Here is a 20,577-nt window from a genome sequence, read left to right as displayed (position 1 = left end):
CCATGTATCATCGACCCTAACTTCAAAATTATGGTATATCCCCCAGAAACATGCAAGAAAAATCAGATCCCCGCGCTATGCAAAAGAAGTAAAGAAGAGGCTGCTAAGAGAACCACCACAAAGTTGGATCATGCAGCAGCAAAATGGAGCAGAGAAGAGTTACCAACCACCACCGATCTTCCCTGCAAGCTCCACAACCCGACTTGTATCATTAGCAGGTGTTTGATCCTTGCCAACATCACTTTCGACCTTGCGATATGTAGTATAGACGAGCTTGGAGATGGGGATATTCATATATTCTGACCAGGACCGCAAGCCTTCATGAATTTTAGCCTCCTTGTCAGCCAACGAGAACAGCTGGGACTGAGTCTCCAGCTCAGTCTCAGACTCAGATTCCATGGAATAATAAGCCTCGTCGACGCGAGCAAGCCACGCGCGCTGCTCATGTGGTGATGGTTTCATAGATACGTCTAGTGCTTCTCCTTGGGAAATACCAAGGGTTTCTCTGGCGTCCTCGACTCGGATCTGGCCACCGCCATTCGTGCACCCACCAGGACAAGCCATGACCTCCACATAAGCGTAGTCTGATCCAGAGCTGCTTGTGGACACGGCGTTACGAGATATAGGCTGGCGCCGCCCTGCGGCGGGTCTAGCGACAGGTCTGGCGGCAGGTTTTGCGCCAGGAAGCCTCGACACACGGGCGGGCTTGAGTTTCCGAACAAGGTTTTGGATATTTCGGAAACCGTAATAGCGAGCTGCTTTCAAAATTGTTTGGCCCTCTTGAGACATGAGCACGTACTCGACGACATCGACATTGCGTCCGCGGTTGATCACAAGTTTGCTGCCTGAATTGCGAGCTTGGAAAGTCATGAGAACCTGATGTAGGTAGCCTCCAGAGGTACCTGCAGCAAGAGTTTGTTCCGCCCGAGAGCGCTTGAGGGAAAGGAGAGAACCGAGAGTTTTTTCAGGGAAGGGCGGTGTGAAAGACAAAGGCAGAGGTTGCAAAGGCAGGTTTGACAGTGAGAACCCTCGAGACGAAGCTAGGGATAGAAGCTCACGTGCAGTGATAACACAGTCTACGTCGCGAACCGGCTGTGTCTCAGAGCTCGTGGAATCTCCCTGTCGCCACGACACATCTGTGAGTTCTTCTCGACTGGCTTCTAGTTTCTTGTCAAAGCAGGGCATGACTGCTAAATGCCAAATCCGCGAAGGGTGGACCCCGAGGGACTTGCTCAAAACGGTTTTGAGGAATGTCCCCGATAGAGCCTGCGGGGACTTGAGTCGAGAAAGGTGTGGAAGGATAAATGGGTGAGTCTTTTCAGCGTAGCAAATCCATCCAGGACATGCTGAGGATAAAATAGGTCGTTTGGGGAGAGAGTCATCCGACTGGCCCGCGGTTGTTGAGTCCTCTGAGTTGAGGGAGTCCGAAACCTCGTCTGCAGTGAGCACTAACACAGCCTCTCGCATGGCATTGGTGTCGACAACCCATGTAAATCCATTGCCGTATGTACCCCCACTCCGCAAGCCCTGCGGGCCACTAAGTAATTGGTTGATCATGTACCCCGCTTCTTTCTCCGAAATCCCATATGTTGTGGCGATACTAGCCCTGACTTGCGGGCTGACACTGGCCACGAAGATCTTGCCCTCTCCAGAATCCTCGGTATTATTGACTATCACCCCATGATGCTCATGCTTCAAGGGAATCTCCGGATGCGCGTCAAGTGTATTGAGGACCTCTGCGTGAGACTGGAGTGATATCAACACTGCTTCGGCAGATGTAACACAGCCAGAGCAAGCGAGACAGTCTGTCAAAGAAATCTGTGCGGGGGGTAGATCCTCGGGCTGGACTTTGTCTTCCGTTGTTACTTCATAGGCGTCCTATAATTAGAGAATTAGTAAAAGAAACTCAAATACCACGCAGTTCCAATGAGATAAATGAGTGGACATACTTCTTGATTCTTTGTATCCTTTGGTGGAAGGGTTTCAACTGGTTTGATACACGCGACCCCGGGCGAAATGAAATCATTCAGATCGTCTGCTGACAGGATCGCGCTCATTGTGGCGGAGTACGCTTTCGGCGGCCGTGAATGCACAGAAAGAAATGACTAAATTTAGCCAATTTGATTGCAAGGAGTAATGAGAATCAATAAAGAGATCGAAACCTTGGAGGATCAAAATAGTTCTTCAAGAGGGCGAATAGTTAAGCCAACGGCGTTGCATGCTTTGTCATGGTGGCGAGATCGGAGATGATCTCACCGCCTTATGCGGGCTGCACTTGCCTTGATTGGTCAGATTGGAACTATGCACGTGACCTGCTTGATGTTTCTTTCAACTTCGACATTCTGTGAGAGTTGCGACTCTTTGTGTTCTCTTATCCTTTCAGTTCTCTTATTCTTTCAGTTAATACTATGTATATAGGTAACTCTACTAGCTTACATGTAGTCAATGAATAAGTAAATACAGTCCATAAAGAGCTACTGGAATGCTCTTCTTCATCAAATTATCAACTTCCCTACTGTTTTTCTATCATTAGGCCATGCGAGCGCCTGTCCAGTCCGATACCTCCAGATCGACACAGTCCAAACGATCAATAGGTACCCTGTACGCCAATCAATCACCCACAAGCAAAAGCAACTGCAGCAGTAGCGGCCTCACTAGAGCGATGAGTGACGTTGGTGTTGATGTTGACACTGGCGACCTTAACACGCCGCCCGTCACTATAGTCGGCTTTTCAGATTTCGTGGCAAGTCAGCCTGGTGTACTTGAAGAGCAAGATAAGGTCGACACGTCTCCCCTGGCTGGGAAACGCCCTCCTAGTACTCATGGAAACAAGGGAAGTGGAGTGAATAAGGTTTCGCGCGATGAAATGTGGCAGGTCATTACAACAACAACGAAAGCCGCGATAGGAATTCTGCACAAAACAGAATTGGAGGGAACTAAGTTTGCGTATCTGGCGAACATATTTAACGCTCCAGTCCTAGGCCTTAAGGCCCCTAACCTCAGGGAGTATCCAAACCTAACCACTGTGGTTAGGGTCGAGGCGGGAGACACATATGACCAAGCCCTCAAGATACACAATGCTGGCAGCACCATCGATCTAATGCCAGTATGTGTTCTTAGCTTTGCCAATGGTGAAATGCCCGGTGGGGGCTGGCTCAACGGTGCTCGAGCCCAGGAGGAACAGCTCTGCTACCGAAGCACACTCGTTTACACTCTCCACCCTCGGTTCTACCCAATGCAAGATCATGAGTGCGTCTATTCACCCAATGTGATCATTTTCAGAGATAGCGCGGATACCGGATATAGCTTCATGTCGGCGGATGACAAGCTACACATGAACCCAACTGTCAGTGTTGTCAGCATGGCAGCGCGAAGCAGACCTCAATTGACCGCCGACCAATCCACGTACAAGGACGTGGCACAGCGATATCTTATGAAAGCGAAGATGCAATTGATTCTACGCACGGCAGCACACAACAATCACCGCCGCTTGGTTCTCGGCGCCCTTGGTTGTGGCGCGTTTCGTCATCCCCCTCAGGAGGTAGCCGACTGCTGGAAAGAAGTTCTCATGGATGGAGAATTCAGTGGATGGTTTGAGTTGATTCACTTTGCAATCAGAGACTCAAACGCTGAGAATAATCTTGCAATTTTCACAGAGACATTGGATGGTTTGAACATGGGATAGGTTTAATTCCATTTATCTGTGTTAGCTTCTTCCACTTGGGAGAAGTTTGGGGTCTTCTTAGACAGGCGCAAATTAAACAAGAATCTTCTAGTCAAGTTGTGTGTTAAAGAAGTGGCATTGACAGTACGGAATAAAGCGAGAGTAAACCCAAATTTAAAATACTGCCTGGCAATATTAATCAATGGGAGGGCCATGCTCCGTGTCACGATATACTTATAGATCGCCAGTACTTGACTTCATACACCTCACTTAGATGTACGTGTAGATCGTCTCCTGCCAGCAACGGCGGGCTTTACCTTCTCCTCCTCAGAGCACTCACTCTTTATAGTGGGGTTCTTTTGTTTTGGGGCTCCTCGCTTCTTTGTCTGTGTCGTTTCTTCCGCTTCGGACTCGCTTTCTTTCTTTAGAGCCACACGCTTCCGTTTTGAATTGGCCGGTGCGGATTTTGCAGCGTCTTCATCAATATCTTTGCCGACAGGGCCAGTCTTCTTCTGGACAGCTGGAACGACAGCACTTGTTCGTCCTCCAACGGTAAGGAACGTGATTTTATCCCCATTCGGTAGGGCGGCGGGCTGGTTCTTCTTCCCCTTTCCCCAGCGGTGTTTGAAAAGCCAGTTCTCGGGAAACTTCTCTGAATCCGCTAGCACACCAATAGATGTAGAGCATACATAATGAATGGCAGAGTGCAGCGCCTTGATCTGATCAGCATTCAAAGTGTTGCTGTATTGCTCTGGGTGTATCTTGGCATGATAGAGAATCTCGTCGCTTAATATAATTAGCTTATTTCATGGCTTTTGTTTACCTGGAAGACCTACCCCATCCAATTTCCGATTCCACTGATATTCGCCTGGTCGAGCAGAAAGGCCTTGATCGGCACTTTCTTCTTCCCCAGCTTCTCTGTCAACCATGCTTCATTCACGGTGTCTTTATCGGCAACCGGATCAGGCCCATTTTCTTTGAGCGGCGTATGATTGCGGATCTCATCAGCGGGACAATCCACCAGTCTAATGCGACTAAGCCTGCGGGCATCCACAAATGCTGCCTCTGTTTTCGGCTCGTCGCTTGTCTCCAGAAGGAACTTCCAATATTTAGGAGGCCACTCCTGATCTGCCGGCTTGTCGGTTCGATAGTAGTATGTGTCGGCATCCTTGATCTTCAACCAACCAGACATCCCAAAGTGCATCACAGCGTGTGGTGGTGAAGACATTGTGAGCCAGAAATATTTTCCTTGTTGGCCTGCTCCCACAATCCTTTTCCCTTGCATTGCAGTTTGAAATTCGGAGGCACTAGTGCCAACTTTGCCAAATATAATATCATCATGTTGGGCTTGGACTTTAGACAGTGTTTTTCCAACCAGGTGCTCACGAATGAAATGCACAATGCGGTAGACCTCTGCTAGTTCAGGCATTTTGGTATGATGCTTCCAGTTTCAGTAGTAAAAGCATGCAATAAATGAATTCAAAGGCAAATACAAGTGCTTTTTTCCCGAAAGACGATCTGGCATAAGCAGACGCGATGCTCCTAAACGCGGGTCGCGTTGTCACGTGCATATAGTTGAACAGGCTAGTCCTAAAACGGACTGGTGCTTAAGGCTTGATTACGGCATGACGACGGTGGTTGACGGAGACCTTGCTCGGGCTATTCATGAATGTTACCAACAACTAGTATCAGTTCGTTATTCTGCTCATTGCAGTCTATACTAGGCCTCAGTGAGATATATTCAGCATCACAAGTATCAAAGATACGCTTATAACGCCATTGGACGACCTACCTTCATCAAATACGCCTACTCACATCCTTACTACAAACTGGAGTGGTTTTGGGCCAAGCCGAATCGAGAAGCTGGCGAGCAAACTGGTAGGAGCATGTCGCAACCCTCATCTACAGCTCCTCCGGCGCTGACGCCTCGGTTCTGTTTTGACGAGAGACTACTCAGAGGTTCGTTCGAAATATGACATCTTGATACCGGCTTATATTGACTTTACTATTTCCTCTTTCTGTTCAGATTTTCTCCGACTTTCAAGATCTACGATCGATGACTCGATTACACAGAACTTGAACGCGTTGATTACACCAGCCCAGAGAGGATTTGACCCAGCATCAACAGCGGTGCGACAACCCGAGTCTGGCTCTCGGATCAACTCCGCAGCGTGTCAGAACTTCAAAGATAATGTGTTATTCCCGTCATGGCAAACGAGATCAGACGTTCTCACTTACTGTGCTGGTGTGGCTACGAGTCCGGATCCCGACGATCCCGACTTGATTCTTCGGCAGACAGAATCCGCCCGAGACCGGGAACGAGAAGTTGATGAGCGTCTGGATCCCTACTCCGCTCGTTTCTTCCCACGTGAACCACGGACTGAGTCATTGGCCAATTTAATTCGCAATGAGCGCACGGTCGAAGAGATCGTTCGGGCCCGAACGTGGGGGATGGTGTCAGAAAAATGCAGTGGATCTTCTTCTACTTGGGAAGAAGCTCTCAATACCTGGCGCCATTCCCATCAGAAATGAATTTTCCAGCAGGAGCGTGCCGCAGTATACTAGGATCACTATATAACTCAACTCTTCTTTAGACTCGGGAAGGCCTCATCCCAAATTGTACAGATTTGCACAGATCCGACATGATCATATCCGTTTATTTGCATCTTCACTTTGCTTGCAGTAGAATACATTACTTTAAGAAACTGAGGAATCCTTTCTAGCTCAAACTTTTTGTGCTCTTAAGACAGTGAAAATTTGCACTACAGTACATAACAAACCACGTGCGCATCACGAGATGTGCATTTTGCCCCCTATTGACTTCAGGTATATATGGTCAATAGTTATACGTATTCAACCTGGTTTACAACCAAAATTTTACTTGTGAAGAAGTCGGCTGCTCGCTATCTTATCGGACCATTAGCTCTGCCAAGATCGGACTCGGAGAGGTCGTCCCCCGCACACATCGATTCCTCACTCGCACAAGTCAGGTCCCTCGACGTCAGCATCGCCCACAATGCCGGAAACATTGAGCACCAAGGACCATTCCTTGTTTCGTCAAGTGGTTCACCACTTTGAGATGAAACAGTATAAGAAAGGTTGGCCTCCGAAACGACCCTGAACTACCTAGGCTTGTCTAACCACGTTTTACTTTACAGGTATCAAAATAGCAGACCAGGTTCTTCGCAAAAATCCGAAACATGGCGACACGCAAGCCATGAAGGCTTTGAATATGAGCCAGATAGGGCAATTGGAGGACGCCTTTGCGCTTGCTAAGAAGGCTCTCCAGAATGATATGAAGTCGCATATCACCTGGCACGTGTATGGGTTGCTCTTACGCCAGGAGAAGAACTACGAGGAGGCCATCAAAGCATACCGATTCGCCCTGCGTCTGGAGCCCGAATCGCAACCAATTCAGCGTGATCTGGCACTGCTCCAGATGCAGATGCGGGACTACCAAGGATACATTCGGAGCCGCAGTGCGATGCTGCAAACTCGTCCGGGCTTCCGCCAGAACTGGACGGCGCTCGCTATCGCCCATCACTTGGCCGGGGATTTGGCAGAGGCCGAGAAAGTTCTGACTACCTACGAGGACACATTGAAGGGTGCCATACCACATGTCGCTGATATGGAGAACTCGGAGGCCACCTTGTACAAGAACACGATCATTGCTGAGACTGGAAACCTCGAAAGAGCTCTAGAGCACCTTGAGGCTGTTGGATACCGATGCACCGATGTGCTCGCAGTCATGGAGATGAAGGCCGATTACCTTTTGCGACTGGACCGCAAGGCGGAGGCGGAGGGCGCATATACAGCTCTCCTAGAGCGCAACCCGGACAACTCGATTTACTACAATGGGTTGATCAAGGCAAAGGATATCCCCGAAAGCGACCACAAGGCATTGAAAGCTCTATACGATGAGTGGGTGAAGAAGAATCCCCGCTGTGATGCTGCTCGTCGCATTCCTCTCGATTTCTTAGAAGGAGACGATTTCAAGCAGGCTGCTGACATCTATCTGCAGCGCATGCTGAAGAAGGGTGTTCCTTCATTATTCGTGAACATCAAGCAGCTTTACGTTAACCCAGCCAAGCGTGATGTAGTACAGGAATTGGTGGAGGGATATCTCTCCGAAAAGACAGCAAATGGATCCGCGGAGTCGAACGGGGACAACAACGAGTTCCTGCCATGCACATACTACTTCCTGGCTCAACACTACAACTATCACCTCAGCCGCAACCTCCCCAAGGCTATGGAAAACGTTGAGAAGGCAATTGAACTGTCGCCGAAGTCTGTAGAATATCAGATGACCAAGGCGCGAATCTGGAAGCACTACGGGAACCCAGAGAAGGCAGCAGAAGAAATGGAGAAGGCTCGACTGCTAGACGAGAAGGATCGTCATATCAACACCAAGGCGGCCAAATACGTGCTCCGAAACAACGATAACGAGAAGGCTCTAGACCTCATGAGCAAATTCACTCGCAACGAGACCGTCGGTGGCACATTGGGTGATCTCCATGAGATGCAATGCACCTGGTTCTTGACCGAGGACGCCGAGGCGTTTCTCCGACAGAAGAAGCTTGGTCTTGCCCTGAAGCGCTTCCACTCGGTTTTTGGCATCTTTGATACGTGGCAGGAAGATCAGTTCGACTTCCACGGCTTCTCTCTCCGCAAGGGAATGATCAGGGCCTACGTGGACATGGTGCGCTGGGAAGACCGCCTGCGTGAGCATCCCTTTTATACAAGAATGGCTCTCGGTGCCGTCCAGGCCCACCTACTTCTTCATGACCAGCCGGACCTCGTGCATGGACCGATGCCTAGCGGAATTAATGGGATCGATTCTACCGATGAGAACCAGAGGAAGAAGGCTCTCAAGAAGGCCAAGAAGGAGCAGCAGCGCTTGGAAAAGATCGAATCCGACAAGCGTGCAGCAAGGAAGGCAGCTGCCGCTAATGCCAAGGGTGCCGACGGGGAGACCAAAAAGGAGGATACCGATCCTCTGGGCAACGCCTTAGTCCAGACTCAGGATCCCATGAAGGATGCCATGAAGTTCCTGACGCCGTTGCTTGATTCAAGCCCTCAGAACATCGAAGCCCAGTGCCTCGGGTTTGAGGTTTACTCTAGAAGGAGTGAGTTGATATGGTAGATTCTAATACCGGACGGGACCCTCATGCTAATACGATTATAGACAAGCACCTCCTCGCCGTCAAGTGCCTTGTGGCCGCCCATTCCATCGATCCCTCCAACCCCACTCTCCACCTTCAATTGCTTCGCTTCCGCAAGTCTCTTGAGAGCCTTGCCGAGCCTCTTCCCGAACAGGTCGCCGAGGTTGTCAATGCCGAATTTGACAAGCTGCTTCCAAAGACCCAGAAACTCGACGAGTGGAACGAGTCTTACCTCTCGGCTAACAAGGGCAGTGTGGCACACGTGCAGGCCGGTTTGTCTGCCCGTCAACTCCTGAACCCTGAATCCAAGCCGCAGTGCGAACAAGATCTGCTTGCTACCCTCGATTCCCCCGATATCACTATTGACGAGGCTGTCACTGCCTTGGACATTTTGAACAAGTGGGGCAGTGATAAGACTGCTTACGCCGAGAAGGCGAGCAAGAAGTGGCCCGAGTCTTCGGTCTTTAAGCTGAACTGATTTGATACGAATGGAGAACCGTGTGGACTCCCACCCCCATCCCCGCTTCGATCATGAGTTGCCTAGCTGCCTAGCAATATAAGGAGTTAGGACAACAAAATAAGGTTACAGACATAGAGAAAGACACGGGATGAGCAAATATACTCTGGTATTGGCCGATGCTAAGTGCAGTGAGTATACAGGTGCTGGGAGAATCCAATGTACCAGTACAATCAAGCCAGGGCTAATCGTAGATTAATCTACTCCAAAATTCAAAATCACTGTTTCTATCAATGTACATTTCTAAAATCGGACCTTCAAACGCCTTATTATACAAGCCGAGGAGGGAGTCACAATATGCTAAACAAAAAGACCAACACATGCCGTGCTGAATGCCAGGGAAGAATCCATCCCGTAACCGTTATAGTATATAACATAATTTCAAATTGTGAAGATCAGACAGAAGACGTCTGAATATCTCTTCACTGTTCGTCTTCTCCGTCGATGTTACCCAAAATGGGCTTACGTCTCAGGACCTCGTCACTCTCGCCGTAGCCGTAATCGATCCACATGCGCTTCCAGAAAGGCACGTGAGCCGGTCGCTCTTCGCCAAGAATGTATTCCTGTTGCTCGGCGATGCGTTGAGAGCGCGCCTCATCTTCTTGGGAAAGGGTGGCGCGCTGCATGCGCGAGGCAATGCGCGGATCAAGCACGATATCGTCGAGCCACTCGCGTTCCTTCACGTTCTCGTCTTCATCGCGCTTGTGCACAGACTTGTGCCACTCAATTTCAGCAGCCTCCATTACGGTCTGCTGCTCATAGTTGCGAGGGGGGAGGTCGGTGAACGAGCTGTCAAGAGAAAGTGTGGATTCGCTGGCGGGAGTAGACTCGGAATCTGCGATAAAGGTGTCTTCGCGGTATGGCCGTGCGCTATTCGCGAGGACGAGTGCGGCAACATCGCGCCCGACGTCCTCGGCAAGGTAACGTTGTGTGAGAAAGCGGTAGATTCGGATCGGGGTGTTCAGGAAGCCAAGGAGATGGGGAAATTCAACTGGGGTGGAGCTGTCGAAGGACTGGGGGATGGTGTTGGGGAGGGTGGCGGAGGAGTATTCGCTGGGGTAGATGTATGCAGGAGTAGGACCAGCTGGCTTGGCAGGCTTCTCTTCTTCTTTCTTCTCTTCCTTCTCGGGTTCCTCGATCTTAGGCGCTGGGATCTCGTCCTTTTTCTCTTCGGAGAACTCGGGGGAATCGATGCTCGCAATCTCAGGGACCGCGAGACTAGCGGGTTTCTCTGCACTGACGTCCTGCGATAGATCCACGCTCAACTCCTCCGCAGGCGGAAGCGGCGCATCCAAGGGCCCGAGCCAACCCTCATGCAAGCCCCGGATATACTCCTTCCAGGTGTGCCGGCCGATGATCAAGTCGCCCTTGGGGCCCGGTTCGTCAGTGACCCCAATGTGTGCCCGGGTAGCAGCAACGACTGCATCCACGCCGACCTCTTCGGGCGCTGAGCTGGGCTCTCCGGCCTTTCGGCGTAGCTTGCGAATGTTTTCCGCCGTGTTGAATCTCACGTCGCCCTCACGTCGCCCTTCGACCACTGTGTAATCCAGCGCCGCGGCCACTAGGATGGGCTTGACATATTCCTTGAAGTGATCCCGAGCCACACGAAGACCATCTCCCGGTGGCGCAGCAAGATATACCGTCATCTTCCGGCGCATTTGGTCGACTGGCAGAGTTTCTTTCGAAATGTGGGCCACGAGCTCCGACCACTTTTGTTGCACGCGACGCTTCTCCCGACGATCGTATATAAGAGCACCAGCGAATGATCCAGTGATAGTAAAGAAGATCATCCAGTTGCGAGAGGGCAGTTTGAACCGCATATTAGGAAGACCTATTAATCACAGCAGTATTAGCATTTTTACCACTCGAATCTGGGGAACAGAGACATACCCATCATTTTGAATACTGGGTTAGGCGGCTTCGGGGCCACCGGGGGCTTGCCAGCGCCCTCGGGCGCGGCAGAGCTCGAGGAATCTGCCATTGGGCTGTATGATGGAGAAATGGCTTATACGTATAAATAAAGTACACCCGGGCATGCTCGTTCGGGGAAAATTGTTGCCTCGGGATTACCTTATCCCGACTACACGTGACTTGGTATCAGACTCGGATCGTCGGGTCGCGACATGTGAAATGTAAATAAACGGCACGCTGTCACGTAACCTACCTTCAATGCCGCCGACATAAAAGACCCGTCTTTGCTCTTTATCACCGGCGAACGCCTTTACTCACATAATCTCGCAGCCTTTTTAGAAAGGTACTCCTGTACCTGGAGGGTCTCTGGTTTCTGGAGCGGCCCTTCCTAGAGTAAATCAAGCTCCTCGATTGCCGCTTAAAAGCCCAATCGTGCCAGTCTTATAACCTATTTAATGCGCCTATACAATGAGAATAACATATATAATGTAAAGCTACGTGTTATTCGATGTTCTCTGTTTCTGTTTTTTTATCAGAGAAATCGAGTGTAAATGTCAACGGGGCATATTAGAAACTGCTCTGAAAAGAAATGTCGTTAGCATGCTTTATAACTCGAGAGGCCTGATACCAGTTGAGAAAACTCCGAAAATCTTTCTATAACGAAAAGAAAATCGGTGAGTATTGGTGGTGGTATATATACTACTTCGGCCCTAGCTTTCTTATTCAGTGTAGTAAAAAAGTAGGCAAAAAAATGTGAGAATTCTTTTAGTATAGTACTATCTCCCCTTAACTGATAGGTATATAGAAACAATTCCAGTTTCCCGCTAGATACTATGATTATATACACCCTGTATAGGAACCCTCCTACTGTAAAGCCTTATCCCGCCCTTAATGAGGCCGTGGTCCATTTGCTGATTATAGGTAAGTTTTCTGACAAGTTCTTACTATAAGACGTTTAAAAGTAGGGGGAATCCCCTGCCATAGAATATATTGTGCTTAAGGTATGGCGACCTTTTAGTACTGAAGCGGTCACTGAGGAGGCTCTCGTGAGCCTAAACGAATAAAAGGCTAACTCTGTAAATCGTATGCTAACTTTCGAACCCATTCGTGAACTCTGTAGTTCCCTCTTCTGCTGAATCATTTTGGCGTAGTATTACCCACGTAAATGCTTAAGGTCCTGGTGCTTTGTTGGTGAATAATAGGTTATTAGCCGCTAAAGTATATGTTTTAGTATGATCCCATTCCTACTCCTTGCTCGTCTTCTATGGCCCGATCAAACAAATCTTCGAAGTCGTTGCTACACCGAAAGACTGCAAGATTCCCCGCTGGATATAACTGAAGCGGTTGCGGCTTAAGCGAACTAGCGACTGCCCTGGAACGGCTCGCTGGTATGATCTTTTGGTCTAATTGTTAATTATAAGAAACGAGATTTTTATGATCCCTGTTTAAGTTTGGCAGTAATCAGTTATTAAAACCACCCTTTTCAGTTTGGTATCGCTGCCCTAGGCGGGGTACCTTTCTTCAAAATAGTCGTGTAGTCATATACCACGTCGGTTACATTCGGGATTTAAGGCACTATGTATTTTCTACCCCCTTTTCAGTGATAATCATGGCTAAGGCTTCCTGTCCACAGCTCCCTTCTTCCATACGGAGCATTCCCCCATACTGTGGCTGTGCTTAATATACTGACCAAAAATGCGAGCCTGAGCTATATCAGCCTCAGAACCAGATATATAAACCCTTTGTTTTCCCTTGTCTAATTCTTCCTTAGACCTCGGACGTAAGGAAGTCTATTCCTCACTCTTCAATGTGCTTCACACAATCCTCGGTTACCCTTAATCCACCACGACTTTCCTCGGTTGGTTCTTGTATTATTTTCCTGAAAGAAATACGCGCTAATCTGTCTTGCCTCGGTCTAGATTGTCAAGAATGTCAACATCCTCCAGCCTCAGAAAAGCCAAGTTGATGAGGCGCTGGAAAAAAGCCGGGATTATTGGTCTCACCTCGCATCACTAGCCTGCGCCTATCGGGATCATGGCTTGACTCCGGAGTATACAAACCCGCGCCTCATCCTCTATAGGATACCAAAATTCTAAGGCCGGCCTAGAAAAGTCCATGTTCGCCCTTATGGTGTCTCTCCAATTCCTGTGCTTTGTATGCAGGCCTCTTCTACTTGGAAATTGGTAGGAAACCCGAACTGCTATATGATCGAGAAAGAAATTACAAATTCTGCCCTACTGAAGATTGGTATCGGTGTTGCTACTTCTTACGGTCTTTGTGGGAGAATCTTCAGTTCTTGGATTGGTATAACAGAAGAGAGTCACGCCGGTCCCAATTATCTAGGGATTCTCACAGTTACATGGTGTTATATACTCTCTGCGCTGCTCGTTGAAATTCAAGGGGAGGGCGCTAGTACGTATTATACAATCTCTGAGACCGATAGTGAAACCCTCTCCGATCCCCTACAGATATATACCCTTGACGTTAGGGAAGCGAATGATAATATAGCTCGATGGTGGTATATGATACTCGTTTAATATAAAGGGTGGAGAGCGATAGTGAAATAAATTCCCGAAGGTAAATTCCTAGTACTATGGGCGGTATCCCGCACGTGTCAAACACACCTCAGAATCAAACAGAAGAGATACTCGCCGGCTTTAGCTTGCTCTCCTTTAACTTTAGAACAAGCCTTTGATACCCTTACTAAGTTTGCGTGTTTCCATGAACTGGGTAGCCAATCACCTATTACTCTTATGACAGCTATAACGTTTCTAATGCATTAACACTATGGCTCAACTATCTAACTACCATTTCTAATAGTCACTGGTGGTAAACTGCGCACGGTTCCTATTTCGTAGATATGGTTAAGTTTAATTAAAGACCTGCCCTACTATATGACCCTAAGCTGTAGTCCGGAAGTAGTGATATCGATTCTTTACAGATCATTCTAGGAACTTGAAGTAACTTATAATCTCTTTAACCCTTGGTTGTATCTAGTTCTTAACGAGATACTAAGTAGAACTTCTGGCACGTAACAATGATTACGAAATACTTGCTTTAATGGATGCAATATATTGACCAAATATTAGCGCTCACTGGATCGGGGTAGCGATAAGCGGGTTAGCCCTAAAAATCATTTAAAAGGTAAGAAGATAAGAAGAGGTAGGCCTCCTTTTGACGCACTTGCCTTTCCCTGGACTGGTTGTCCTTAAAGCTTTATAGATACTGTAGGCTTAGGTCCATATACTTGTGTGAATGCGGAATACATTTCAAGGCCAGACGTGTGGCGTTTTCTCCACCTCCCTCTAAACGAGGACGATGACTTATGCTATTGCAATAGATCCTATATACCCTGGGCACCCTGTAGGATCTCTAAAACAAAAGATTGCGCTCTTCGTGTGACTTCGTGTGACGATCTAGGCAGGAGCGACTTCCCTCGTTTCTTCCAAGAAGGGCAAACGAGCTTTTGCACTAGAAGTAAATAAGCAAATAGGAAGGATATAAGAAGGAGGAACGCCCTTGTAGATAGTTTTCCCTTTTCTTCTTCTCTCCTTATACTTAGAATTTTGATACAAATGCACTCTTTCCTTAAACGACTTGGTATATAATATAATTCTAAGTATCACTCTAAAATTCAACCTTAAACTATACAGTTATATAAGTAGTTATCACGACTAGCTCCAGCTCAGTTTATATCTTTAAACTTTTTCTTAATCATAATATAGCTCCTGAAACTAGAAGTTTAGTAAGCTGTAGAAAGCGACCTCTAGATACCCTAGAGGAAGAAGATACCAGCTAATAGGGACCTGTCACTCCTACCCCTAGCCCTTCGAATATAAATACTATCCTGATCGAGAGTATTAAGAGAGATAAAATATTGTACCCTAATAAAGAAATTTCTATTAATAAACTCCTAAAAAGAACCCTAAAGCTAGAACGATTTAATGCCTTAGCTAACTAGTATAGGCTTCTTAAAAAGGAAAAATAGAAGCTAAATACAGAGATCGCTGTCCTCTATAAGAAGGAGAGAGAGATAGTAACTACTATTAATAACCTAACTATTGAATAAAACGAAGCGATTACCTACTTAAGCCTTACTTAGTAAGAAAGAGACTGTTTTATATACTATCTCCTAAATAATATACCGACTACCTAATAAACCTTATCGAACTCTAGTATACCGATTATAGAAGCCTAAGTTAAGAGTACTAAGATACCTAATACTCCTATCCTAAAGGATAGAAAGGAAGTATAATTTAAGATTTAGGAAATAATTATCTGATAGAAACTTAAAGCTAATTCTAACTATTACCCCCTTCTAGTTTATTAAAAGATTTATATCTAGAGCTATTACGAGGGAAAGGCTTAACTCTATATTATACTAAGAATAAGTATAACCTTAAGTAATCTCTACCTTAACACTAAAGATATTATTACTTACCTCTAAACTATTTTTATAAATCCTAACTAAAAGACTAAGGTATATACTAACTACTATAAACTTTAGATAAAGCCCTATAATAACTTTACTAACTTTCTCGCAGAATTTATATAGCTCGCGGAGGAGGCTGTTATTATTAAAGAAAACTATAAATATAACCTTTACTTAAAGCTTCTGTACCTATTCTAGATATAAGTTATATAGGTAGTAAACTAGGACCTTATTAACTTTAATATATTCGTTTAAACCTATTATAGTATAGTATATAAAATCAGTCTATAATAAGAAAAGAAAACTATTAACTATACTTATACTACCCTAGCTATTAGAGGATCTAGAGGAAGAATATAAACTACTACTATAACCTATATCTCTTAAATTAAGAAAGAACTAAGTATAAGCTATACTAGTAATATAATAACTACAGAGAGAGAAGTATTAATAAATAAAGGAAAGTATTTCTACTATAAAGAAAAGGGATATATAACTTATAATTATCCTAAGAAGTAGGCTGTTATTACTATTATAGCTACTGCTAATATATATATACTAAGAGTTACTAATCTTAAAGAACTTAAAAGTAATAATTAGGGAAAAGCTACTACTTAGGGAAAGTCTTTATCCTAGGTAGTAAGGAAGTATTACTATATACTCTTAATCTATAGAAACTTTTAGGAAGTCTAGGAAATAGTTTAGTTTTTAATATAAACTTGATATATAATAGATATTCCTTTTTAATCGAAGTATTAGTAGATATAGGAATAGATAGATCTATCTTTATTAATACTACCCTTATTATATTACTTAGAAAGAAATTTGGTCTATATATATATAAGCTAAGTTAGAAGTACCTAGTTAGAGGATTCGATAGAAAATTAGTAAGTCTAATTACCTATACTATTATACTTATATTAAATATCGATAGAAAGATCTAATAATAAGTTCTAATACTAGTTATAGACTTAGGATAGTATAATTTAATACTAGGAAGAATGTAGTTTATAGAATATAATATTCTACTTAACTGTTATTATTATTAAATAATCTAGCTATAATAGGGAATACTTTTTAATAAAGTAATAAGTAAACTTACTATACTAATATCTACTTAGATTCTAAGAAGGAATAAGGTAATAAATAAAGATTACTAAGTAGATATTAAGAGATAAGACCACTTCTTTAATAAATCTTAATAAGATCTAGAAACCTAAAAGCCCTATCTATAAGCTTATATTTATTAGTATAGCCACTAGTAAGTTAAGGAGTAGTAGAAGATAGTATAGAACCTTAATAATAAAATACCCCCTATCTTAGTCTAATAGACTTAAGAAGAAGAACTAAGGGAGATATTCCTACTAATTAATATAAATATTATCGGTAGAGTAGGGTTTAATCGACTATATATAAAGATAAATACTGAAAAGGGAGTCGAAGTATTCTTAACTTCTCTTATAGAAATCGATTATATTATTAATATTAAATTAATAAGGGTATAGGATATAGAGATTAAAGAAATTAAAAGAACTCTTCTATAAGAATACTATAACCTTATAGAAGTCTTCTCTAAGCGAAAATCCGACGAACTTCTACCTTACTATATAGGGGTAGACTACGATATTATCCTTAAAGTAAAGGTATAGCTAGGATATTACCCTCTCTATAAGTTATTACTTAATAAGTTAAAAGCTACTAAGCAGTATATTATAGATAACCTTAAGAAGGGATTTATTATACCTAACTCTACCCCCTATACTTTACCTATTCTTATAGTAAAGAAGCCTAGAGGAGGTCTATAATTCTATATAGATTTCTAATAACTAAATAGTATTTTAAAGAAAGATTATTATTCTCTACCTCTAATTAATAAAGTATTATAAAGAACTAGTAAAGCTAAGTTCTTTATAAAGCTAGATATCTATTAAGGATTTTACTAAATCTAGTTAACTCTTAGAGTAGAAGATCTTATAACTTTCTATATATAATATAGATCTTTTAAATATAAGGTTATACCCTTTAGATTAATAAATAGGCTAATAACCTTCTAGTATTTTATAAATAATATATTCTAGGAATATATAGATAAGTATACTATAGTATTTATAGATAATATCCTTATCTATAGTAATACTATAGAGGAATATTAGATATATATTCGAGAAGTACTCTCCTAATTCTAGAAAGTAAGTCTATAGATTATATTATCTAAGTGTAAATTCTCTATAACTAAGACTAAGTTCTTAGGATTTATTGTTAGTATAGAAGGAATAGCTATTAATCCTAAAAAGATCTATATAATCTAGTAATAGAAGATACCTATAATAGTAAAGGGAGTCTAGTCTTTCCTTAGATTCTATAACTTCTATAGATAATTTATCTAAGGGTATAGCACTATTTCTAAGCCACTCTATTACCTAATTTAAAGAGATATAGTCTACTATTAGTTACTATAGTATAAAGATACTTTCTAAAAGTTAAAAAAAAGCTTAGTTAAGGCTCTAATCCTATACTATTATAATCTAAAACTCTATATCTAAGTAGAAACGGACGCTTTAAATAGAGTCTTAGGAGTAGTCCTAATATAGTACTATAATAATAACGACTTCTAGTATCCTATAGCTTTCTTCTTAAAAACGATATAAGCTACTGAACTTAACTATAAAGTATAGGATAAGGAGTTATTAGCTATTATCTATACCTTATAAGAGTAGCGATTAGAGTTAGAAGATCTCTTTAGAAAGGAGTGTTTCGAAATTATTATAGATTATTAATCCTTAGAATACTTTATAACTATAAGATAGATAAATTAGTAGTAAGCCTAATAGAGTAAGTTCCTCTTATAGTTCTACTTTATTATTAAATATTAACTAGGAAAGAAGAATATTATTACTAATATACTCTCTTAGAAGGAGTTACCCTATATAGACTAAGGTCGATAGTTTACTATACTTCTTAAAGAATACCTTAAGAAAGGTGTATATCTTATAGAGCTCTTACTAATCGAACTAGAAGATCTTAAGATTATAAACTATATAAAATAAGCTAACTAATAAAATACTAAACTAGAACTATTCTAATAGATAGCTATTAAAGGAAGTAATCTGAAGTAGACGCTTTATAATAAACTATTACTTTTTAAGAACCGACTTAAGGTTCCTAATAAAGGAGATCTTTGTATAAGGCTTCTTAATAAGATATATCGATAGCTGTTAGTTATATACCTAGGAATTAAGAAACTAAAGAAATTAGTATTAGAATGATATTATTAGCTAAGATAGATAATAGATATTAAGTATTATATCGATAACTACTTAATTTATAAAAGAATAAAGGTATAAAGAGATTATACTCTAGGGCTACTATATTCCCTACTAGTACTAGAACGACTATAGTAATATATTATAATAGATTTTAGGTCTTTCCTAAAAGATCGCTATAGGTATAATACTATATTTATAGTAGTAGACTATTTAAGTAAGTGACTAATATTAATTCCTTATTAGAAGGAAATAGATATAAAAACTATAGTATATCTATTTATAGATTATATTATTTAGATTATAGGGATCCTAGATATAATTATCTCCGATTAAGGAGGTTAGTTTATCTTAGAATTCTAGACTAAGTTCTATTAGATCCTAGGTATAAAAAGAAAGTTATTAACTATATATTACCCTTAGATAGATAGATAAAGTAAAATTACTAACTAGTATATAGCGCAGCGATTATAACCCTATATAGAATAGAACTAGGATAATTAGTTAGAATACCTACTAATAGTAGATTTTATAGTATTAATACTCCCTTAGGATATAACTAAGAAGTCCCTATTCTTTATCGAAAAAGGCTATAAACCTACTATATCTTTCGATTAGAAGGACTAAGAGACTTTAACCTAGAACGAGTAAGAAGTAATAGATATACTATCCTACCTTTAGGATATCTAGATAGAGACAAAAAATCAGATTGAAAAGTCTTAGTAGTTATAGATCTAATAAGTAAATAAATATCGCTAAGAAGAGGATTTTGATATAGGCGATTTTATATTTATAATAACGAAGGATTAGCAGTAAGACCGGCCTAGTCGAAAGCTCTCCTATTTAGTAAGTAGTCCTTATAAGATTATTAAGAAAGTAGGACATTCTTATTACCTTAAACTTCTGGAATCTATTAAGGTTTACCTAATTTTCTATCTAAGTAAGCTCTGGAAAGTAGTAATAATAGAGCTATTACTAGGATAGTATCTGGACCTACCGCTACTAGTATAAATTAGTGAAACCGATAAGTAGGAGGTAGAAAAGATCCTTAATATTAGGACTTACTACTGGAAATTGTAGTATAGGGTTTAATAGCTAGGATATAACCTAGATCTGCAATAGTATCTAGTAAGTAACTTCCGGAATATACTAGATAAGATCAAGGAATTCTATAATACCTACCTAGTAAAACCAGGACCGCTAATATAACTATAGGAATAGATCAAGGTAGCGGAAGAAGACAGAATATTAGATGACTACATTGATGACAGAAAGCCCGCATTTAGGGACTAAATACATTCTTAGCCGGGGGTTATGTGACAATCTAGGCAGGAGCGACTTCCCTCGTTTCTTCTAAGAAGGGCAAACGAGCTTTTACACTAGAAGCAAACAAGCAAATAGGAAGGATATAAGAAGGAGGAACGCCCTCGTAGATAGTTTTCCCTTTTCTTCTTCTCTCCTTATGCTTAGAATTTTGACACAAATGCACTCTTTCCTTGAACGACTTGGCATGTAACACTTCGCACTTGAAATGCAATCGATATGAGTACCATTACCACTACTAGAACCGGGACACAGAAGAAGGAGCGATTCTTTAGGACCATGGATTTTCAACGATAGATGGTTTG

The 20,577-nt window shown here is 42.8% G+C and overlaps 7 protein-coding genes across 7 annotated transcripts; 4 read left to right on the top strand and 3 right to left on the bottom strand.

Moving 5' to 3' along the window:
* Positions 1-159: 159 nt before the first annotated feature.
* On the bottom strand, positions 160-2,057 carry nar1 (iron-sulfur cluster assembly protein NAR1; the record flags this gene model as incomplete). The annotated part of the gene is made up of 2 exons (XM_039071203.1): positions 160-1,878; positions 1,950-2,057. 2 exons carry the CDS (start codon positions 2,055-2,057, stop codon positions 160-162), a joined length of 1,827 nt encoding a protein of 608 aa, XP_038930261.1.
* Positions 2,058-2,536: 479 nt separating this feature from the next.
* Positions 2,537-3,685, top strand: LCP9604111_3597 (uncharacterized protein; the record flags this gene model as incomplete). Its single annotated transcript, XM_039071202.1, has 1 exon — positions 2,537-3,685. One exon carries the CDS (start codon positions 2,537-2,539, stop codon positions 3,683-3,685), a length of 1,149 nt encoding a protein of 382 aa, XP_038930260.1.
* Positions 3,686-3,930: 245 nt separating this feature from the next.
* LCP9604111_3596 (putative formamidopyrimidine-DNA glycosylase) lies at positions 3,931-5,093 on the bottom strand (the record flags this gene model as incomplete). Its single annotated transcript, XM_039071201.1, has 2 exons — positions 3,931-4,450; positions 4,501-5,093. 2 exons carry the CDS (start codon positions 5,091-5,093, stop codon positions 3,931-3,933), a joined length of 1,113 nt encoding a protein of 370 aa, XP_038930259.1.
* Positions 5,094-5,550: 457 nt separating this feature from the next.
* Positions 5,551-6,196, top strand: LCP9604111_3595 (MIX23 family protein; the record flags this gene model as incomplete). Its single annotated transcript, XM_039071200.1, has 2 exons — positions 5,551-5,623; positions 5,691-6,196. The coding sequence occupies 2 exons, from the start codon at positions 5,551-5,553 to the stop codon at positions 6,194-6,196; spliced, it is 579 nt and encodes a 192-aa protein (XP_038930258.1).
* A 484-nt stretch (positions 6,197-6,680) lies between these two features.
* Positions 6,681-9,304, top strand: LCP9604111_3594 (peptide alpha-N-acetyltransferase complex A subunit NAT1; the record flags this gene model as incomplete). Its single annotated transcript, XM_039071199.1, has 3 exons — positions 6,681-6,762; positions 6,823-8,790; positions 8,850-9,304. The coding sequence occupies 3 exons, from the start codon at positions 6,681-6,683 to the stop codon at positions 9,302-9,304; spliced, it is 2,505 nt and encodes an 834-aa protein (XP_038930257.1).
* Positions 9,305-9,765: 461 nt separating this feature from the next.
* On the bottom strand, positions 9,766-11,324 carry LCP9604111_3593 (Tim22-complex subunit TIM54; the record flags this gene model as incomplete). Its single annotated transcript, XM_039071198.1, has 2 exons — positions 9,766-11,174; positions 11,234-11,324. The coding sequence occupies 2 exons, from the start codon at positions 11,322-11,324 to the stop codon at positions 9,766-9,768; spliced, it is 1,500 nt and encodes a 499-aa protein (XP_038930256.1).
* A 1,737-nt stretch (positions 11,325-13,061) lies between these two features.
* On the top strand, positions 13,062-13,350 carry LCP9604111_3592 (uncharacterized protein; the record flags this gene model as incomplete). The annotated part of the gene is made up of 2 exons (XM_039071197.1): positions 13,062-13,112; positions 13,174-13,350. The coding sequence occupies 2 exons, from the start codon at positions 13,062-13,064 to the stop codon at positions 13,348-13,350; spliced, it is 228 nt and encodes a 75-aa protein (XP_038930255.1).
* Positions 13,351-20,577: the final 7,227 nt, after the last annotated feature.

This window comes from Penicillium roqueforti, assembly GCF_015533775.1.
Source record: "Penicillium roqueforti strain LCP96 04111 chromosome Unknown scaffold_06, whole genome shotgun sequence".
Classification (NCBI taxonomy): domain Eukaryota; kingdom Fungi; phylum Ascomycota; class Eurotiomycetes; order Eurotiales; family Aspergillaceae; genus Penicillium; species Penicillium roqueforti.
Note: the sequence above shows the minus strand (reverse complement) of the source record. Positions and strands in the feature narration are given on the sequence as shown.